Source organism: Thalassophryne amazonica, chromosome 1 (genome assembly GCF_902500255.1).
Source record: "Thalassophryne amazonica chromosome 1, fThaAma1.1, whole genome shotgun sequence".
Taxonomy (NCBI): Eukaryota; Metazoa; Chordata; class Actinopteri; order Batrachoidiformes; family Batrachoididae; genus Thalassophryne; species Thalassophryne amazonica.
The window spans coordinates 128,031,309-128,038,654 of NC_047103.1; the positions used below are offsets into that span (position 1 = coordinate 128,031,309).

Sequence of the window (7,346 nt, forward strand, 5' to 3'; positions counted from 1 at the left end):
GCATACATATTTCTTTGGGGGTCATTGTGTGAATGCCCTTTTACATGTTGATCCAGCAGTAAAATGTGCATGTTAACGGTTTAATGGCCTGCAGACAGTTGTTGTGACCCTTTTTTGTTTGTCTCAGGAGCATCTGTAGAGAGCCCCTTCGAGCAGGGTATCTCCCCAAACAACGTGCCCTACTACATAAAGTAAGTACCAACCTCTTGTGCTTTACTGATATTTCCACAGTTGCCTTTCTAGCGAAGATATACAATCTATCAAAATGTTTTAGTAAACTTAGCCTTAGTTTCAGTCAGGTTGGAGACACTGGGTTGTGAATTTGTGTGCACTAACCCTTTAACAAATTGGCATGTGCCTTGATTTGGTGCTAAAGGAAGGAACCAGTTATGCCCAAAATGGTTTGAAAAGTGTTTGTATCTAGCAAAAGCATGTGCTGCCCCAGTGCTCTGTTGAAATTTGGAAGTCTTATAGCTGGCAGTACACTAAAGGATGATACAATGCAATCGTGCAGTCAGCGTAATGCAGTGTCACATCAACGGAATGCTGGGATTTGTTGCAGAATAACTGCAGAGCACAACATGTTACCATTTGCGCCTCTGTCTGCGCAGCCAAGGAGGAGCGAGAGCTGTCCACAGAGCTGCACAGGTTGTCCTATCTGTGACGGATTCAGAACTCCATTATGAGAGACAAAGAAGTGTGTAACAAGGCCACGTTTTGCGGAGCACTACTAATGCCACTGTATACGCACAGGATGCAATCATTTCCCATGTGCATATGATAGATGTCTGCAATGTTCCAAGTTGGCAAGAACACAGAGAGAACTGAGACATAAAATAACACCCTGTGTGAGAGGCTATTGGTGGATGTTTATGTGGATAATAACAAACACAGAAATACATTTATTGAGCACAGAATACATTTTGATCAGTCAGAGAAAAAGATGTATGTGAGTCAGCACCTCTCCTTGTCAAGGGTCTTGGTTGCATGTGTTGCCAGACGTATTTAAATAAGTAACGAAAGTGTGGGAATGAATTACACAACACACACATGCAAATAATTTTTTCCTAATTTTTTCTTCTCAAAGGCCATTCCGAGGCTCTGCGGGTGTGAACAGTTTCATGTGCGCACCTTTCAAGGCATGCATCTTTTTTATTTCTTTTAGCTGCTCCTGTTTTAACAACTGAAGCAGGCATCTCCACCTCACAAATCTTCTTCATGGAAGTCTCGTGGTCAGGGATGAGGGTGTTATTACATTTCTTTATTTATTTTGGGACCAGTTTTACTCTGGTGCAAATGCATTTGTGTGCCCCTGTATTTGCCTGTCTGCTCATAATAACATATAACATCGGGCAGTGTACGTTATCCATCCATCCATTCTCTATGCCCGCTTATTCCAATCAAGGGCCACGGGGGGGGGGGGGGGGGGGGGGGGGGGGGGGGGGTTGAGGCAGGGTACACCCTGGACAGGATACCAGTCTGTCACAGGGCGGTGTACGTTATGATACTATGGGAAACAGTGTCGGTCAAGTTACTTGGACAGAGTAATTAATTGCTGATTACTTCTCCAGTAAATTAATCCAGTTACTTTGCTGATTACTTATTCTCAAAAGTAACTAATTACTTTATTAATTACTTTACTTAGTTACTTTTCAAAAGCATGATGCACAGCCTAAATATGCTCTAAAGGCATTGGCCTTTCAACCAGATTCTATTCTTTCTGCATATTCACCATGTAAAATTCAATCAAATGAAAGACTTTTAAACAACTTGTTTCATTAGTTTCAGTCTTTTAACTTCATGCACATTGCATCAAGCAAAAATTTTATTCAACGCCACAGTCTCCAACTCTTGATTTGTGGCTACTCTGACAAGGCTCTCTGTGTTTTGTTTTCTTTTGGAGTGAAACAGTCATTTTATCGCATTAGCAGAAGCTTCTCAAACCTCCTATCAGACAGTCTGTTCCTTTTCGGGGAAAGCAGCGATCCACATAAACCGAACAGCTGTTCCACTGGCGCACTGGACGGAGTTGGAGTGTTGTGTTCTCTCCGACGTTCACCCATCGAAGTTTGAACTTGGGACAAGTGGCCGCTGAAAGAAGACCTTCTTCGCTATCTAGTACAGCATCAAAATGAATCATGATGGCCTGTAAAATACAATATATCTAAGAATATGTTAATTTTACATATTCTGTTTTATTAATGTTGTCAGCTTTACTGACCTAAACTATCTCATGTGCTATCAGTACTGTTTGAGATTTAATTTTGGTTGACGCTTTTTTGGCCTCTTTATTTTAATCGTCTGTTGATGTTATGATTAATATTCATTGTTAATGATGATCAATATCCCTGATATTGAACAGGGGATGAATAAATTATCTTTTATTATATTTTATCACTTTGATAATTGTACTCACTGCTTAAAACAAAGTGTAACATCTGCCCACCTTGAATAGCATAATAAGTTCACAAATCCATCCCAGTCAATTACCAAATAATTGTCTTACCTTTACAATGACATCTGGAAGGCTGGCTGTCATTCTGGAGAGGTCATCTTTCAGGTCAAGTGTCTTTAACGTCAGGCTTGTGAGTGTTGGTAGTAAAGCCCCATAGGTGCACTCATCCTCTTGCAAAATGTCCAGGGCGACTGTCAGGGGCTTCATCGTGGTGCAGTACTCTTACAAAAGGCACTTGAATCCCAGTTTTACACACAGAGGATTCAGCTTGTTCATGGGAATTGTGATGATTCTGGAAATGGCCTGGTACAGAGAATTGGTTACTATTGTGCGACTTGAACCTCAGCTTGATATCGCAGGACTTGACCACTTCTGGAGACAGCCTGTCAGTGCCCAACACAACAGTACTTCACACAGAAACATGGCGTGCTCTTTTGTTTTCGGATGCAATCACCAAAGCAGTCGGGAAAAAGTCCAGGTTTTTTTTGGTTCCCAGTGAAGAAGGGAAGACGAGACAAATGGGAGAGGTCGTGTCAGTACGTTTTAGCGAGATTTGATGCATATAATGATAATGGGGCTGTCCACAGAAGTAGGATTATTATGTCATATGCTCGTTCATTTAACCCCTTTATTGCCCACCCTCAAACGGTTCAATTCCACGTTGTGGATGTGGGAACCTTTAGCCTTCTGTCGGTGACTTCCTCCACCTGTTCAGAGGCTAATGTTGACTGACTTGCTTTAGTCCAAAGAGCAGTGCATTTTAAAATGTTACTCCTATATACAGCCTTGGTGTCTGCACAGGAACGTAGAAGCTTGTCAACATCACTTGTTGAAATCAGGTTAATTGTGTGTGATGCACATCTGTAGTGTGGAGGAAGGCTAATCTCTCCATCACCAGATGTGGTTGAAAGAGCTTCTAGGACATCTGTAAAAGTCAGTTCCTTGTCATCACCTTCTTCATTTTCAGATTCAGACTCAAACTTACAGGGCTGACATACTCTGAAAACTTTGGCAATATTTGATGCATTATCCAGTACAGTGGCAACAACTTTACCATGCAGTCCATATGATGAATGGATTTCTCCAATCCCTGCTCCAATTACATCTCAGGTGTGCCTGCCTCTAATTCTCTTGCATGCTAGGGCAGCCTTGTTGCACTGTAAAGTGGAATCAATCCAGTGAACTGTTACCCCCATAAAATGTTTGTTATTCAACATCCAGATGTCAGCATTGGTGGAAATAAAGTCGACATCTCCAGCCTTCAAGTTAGCATCCATTTTGTCATATTGTCTGTCGAGGTATCCTGCAAATGACTTTTTTTACAACAACTTGATGCCACTTTTGGTCAATATTTTTTCTACGATGCGTTGGAATGACAGTGGAAATGGTCAGCATGTCCTCGACAATATAGCCAGCGATGAGAATATTCAGTTCAGCAGCACTATTTCCTGTCGCTCTTAGGTCTATTTTCACCTGTTTAGCAGGAGAGGGGCCCTTGGATGTTCGCTCGGTGGATTTGGATGCGGTAGCCGCAGCGGTCAGCTTCATATTCCTGTGCTGGCTTACTAAGATTTGAGGTGTAATTTTTCAATGTTAATACAACTTTTCCTCAAATGCAGAATGTACAGTGGACGCTAATGTTTTTATGATCCTTGACCGAGTCAAACTCAAAGTAATGGCAGTATTTCCAAGCATTAAATGCTGCATGGTCCAGCTCGCTCTCATGCTCCATGTTTTCTCTTCTTGATTTTCACGTCGTTCATGTCTGTTTTTTACCACTGATGTCACGCCATCATTGTCAGGAGACAGCTTGCAAAACAAACTCACGGTTTAGTAGCGCAGTAATGCATTCTCTTTGTGGGAAAATAATAGTTATGTAAGTACTATTTTTGCAATTGTAATCCCTTACTTTACTCGTTAGTTGAAAAAAGTAATTGGATTACAGTAATACGTTACTTCTGGTGTGTTACTGCCCATCAGTGATGGGAAATACAGCCCCAGTCGCATCACTCGAACTGTTGTCATGTAGTCCAAATTTGCCACGTGCACTTGTTTCATACATGTTGCAGTACTGTGTGCATTTCACTGTAATGTTGACATAACGTGCATTTGTACTACATCCTCATGTGATGTACTGGTTTAAGTGATTAAATTGTTCTGAGAATGACCAGATTTTTAGATGTAGAGCAAACTGCTATTGGTGGATGTTGAATCGCACATTTGACTACCTCCTCGAAATATTGCAATTCCAATGAAGTTGGGACGTTGTGTAAAATGTAAATAAAAACAGAACACAATGATTTGCAAATCCTCTTCAACCTATGTATATTCAATTCCACAAAGACAAGATACTGAATGTTCAAACTGTTAGACTTCATTTTTTTGTTTTTTACCACTTGATGCCACTTTTGGTCAGTATTTTTTCTATTTATTTTTTAACTCCAGCTTTTGTGACTTCTTGATTATTCTTCTCTACAAGAGTCAAGACAGAAGTCAGACCACCAGAGCAAGAATTTTAGCTGAGGAAGCTTCTGCAATTTGAAGCGAAACGTCCTTGCGTCAAGCAACCCAGTCCAGTCGAAGATTCAAGCTTCTCTACTACAACTCTACTATGATAGACTTCATCGTTTTTTGTGCAGATATTTGCTCATTTTGAAATGGATGCCTGCAACACATTTCAAAAAAGCTGGGACATTGGTATGTTTACCACTGTGTTACATCACCTTTCCTTCTAACAACACTCAGTAAGTGTTTGGGATCTGAGGACACTAATTGTTGAAGCTTTGTAGGTGGAATTCTTTCCCATTCTTGCTTGATGTACGACTTCAGTTGTTCAACAGTCCGGGTCTCCGTTGTCGTATTTTGCACTTCATAATGAGCCACACATTTTCAATTGGTGACAGGTCTGGACTGCAGGCAAGCCAGTCTAGTACCCACACTCTTTTACGATGAAGCCACGCTGAGTAACATGTGCAGAATATGGCTTGGCATTGTCTTGCTGAAATAAACAGGGATGTCCCTGAAAAAGATGTTGCTTGGTTGGCAGCATGTGTTGCTCCAAAACCTGGATGTAACTTTCAGCATTGATGGTGCCATCACAGATGTGTAAGTTGCCCATGCCATGGGCACTAACACGCCCCCGTACCATCACAGATGCTGGCTGTTGAATTTTGCGCTGGTAACAATCTGGTTGGTCTTTTTCCTCTCTTGTCCAGAGGACACAACATCGCTGGTAACAATCTGGATAGGCTTTTTTCTCTTTTGTCCAGAGGACATGACGTCCACGATTTCCATAAACAATTTGAAATGTGGACTCATCAGACCACAGCACACTTTTCCACTTTGCGTCTGTCCATTTGAAATGAGCTCGGGCCCAGAGAAGGTGGTGGTGTTTCTGGATGTTGTTGATGTATGGCTTTCGCTTTGCATGGTAGAGTTTTAACTTGAACTTGTAGATTTAGCGACTAACTGTGTTAACTGACAGTGGTTTTCTGAAGTGTTCCTGAGCCCACGTGGTAAGATCCTTTACACAACGGTGCTGCCTGAGGGATCGAAGGTCACGAGCATTCAGTGTTGGTTTTCTGCCTTGCCGCTTTCGTGTAGAAAGTTCTCCACATTCCCTGAATCTTCTAATTATATTATGGACTGTAGATGATGGAATCCCTAAATTCCTTGCAATTGAACATTGAGAAACATTGTTCTTAAACTGTTGGACTATTTTTTCACATTTGTTCACAAAGTGGTGATCCTCGCCCGTCTTTGCCTGTAAATGGCTGAGCCTTTTGGTGATGCTCCTTTTATACCCAATCATGACACTCACCTGTTTCCAATTAACCTGTTCACCTGTGGAATGTTCCAAACAGGTGTTCTTTGAGCATTCATCAATTTTCCCAGTCTTTTGTCCCAGCTTTTTTGAAATGTGTTGCAGGCATCCATTTCAAAATTAGCAAATATTTGCACAAAAACAAAAAAGTTTATCAGTTTGAACATTAAATATCTTTTCTTTGTGGTGTATTCAATTGAATATAGGTTGAAGAGGATTTGCAAATCATTGTATTCTGTTTTTAATTGACATTTCACACAAAGTCCCACTTCACTGGAATTGGGGCTGTAAAAATGAATGTAAAAATATTCTATTGTTATGTAAATCAACAAATCAAAAGTTGTACTCCACATAGTTTCTAAGATATCACCATTCAACTGTGCATAGTATGTAGTGTCTTCTTCTTTGTCTTTCGGCTGTTCCCGTTAGGGGTCGCCACAGCAGATCAATCGTTTCCATCTCACCCTGTCCTCTGTATCTTCCTCTGTCACACCAACCACCTGCATGTCCTCTCTCAGCACATCCATGAACCTCCTCTTTGGTCTCCCTCTTCTCCTCCTGCCTGGTGGCTCCATCCTCAGCATCCTTCTCCCTATATACCCTGGGTCCCTCCTCTGCACATGTCCAAACCATCTTAATCTCGCCTCTCTGACTTTGTCTCCAAACCGTCCCACCTGAGCTGTCCCTCTGATATGTTCATTCCTAATCTTGTCCATTCTTGTCACTCCCAAAGAGAATCTCAACATCTTCAGCTCTGCCACCTCCAGCTCTGCCTCCTGTCTTTTTGTTAATTCCACTGTCTCTAAACCATACAACATAGCTGGTCTCACTATTGTTTTGTAAACTTTCCCCTTCACTCTTGCTGATATTCTTCTGTCACAAATCACTCCTGCCACCTTTCTCCACCCACTCCACCCTGCCTGCACTCTCTTCTTCACCTCTCTACCACACTCTCCATTACTTTGAACAGTTGACCCCAAATATTTAAACTCATCTACTTTCACCACTTCTACTCCTTGTAACTGCAGTATTCCACTGGGCTCCCTCTCATTCACACACATGTACTCA

The 7,346-nt window shown here is 41.6% G+C and overlaps 1 protein-coding gene across 1 annotated transcript in view; it reads left to right on the forward strand.

The window, feature by feature from the left end:
• Positions 1-7,346, forward strand: part of dmd (dystrophin) — a 1,392,820-nt gene that overhangs the window by 1,138,439 nt on the left and 247,035 nt on the right. The window contains exon 67 of the mRNA XM_034174291.1: positions 131-191. Within this exon, the coding sequence (XP_034030182.1) occupies positions 131-191 (61 nt within the window). The remainder of the gene's footprint in view (positions 1-130; positions 192-7,346) is intronic.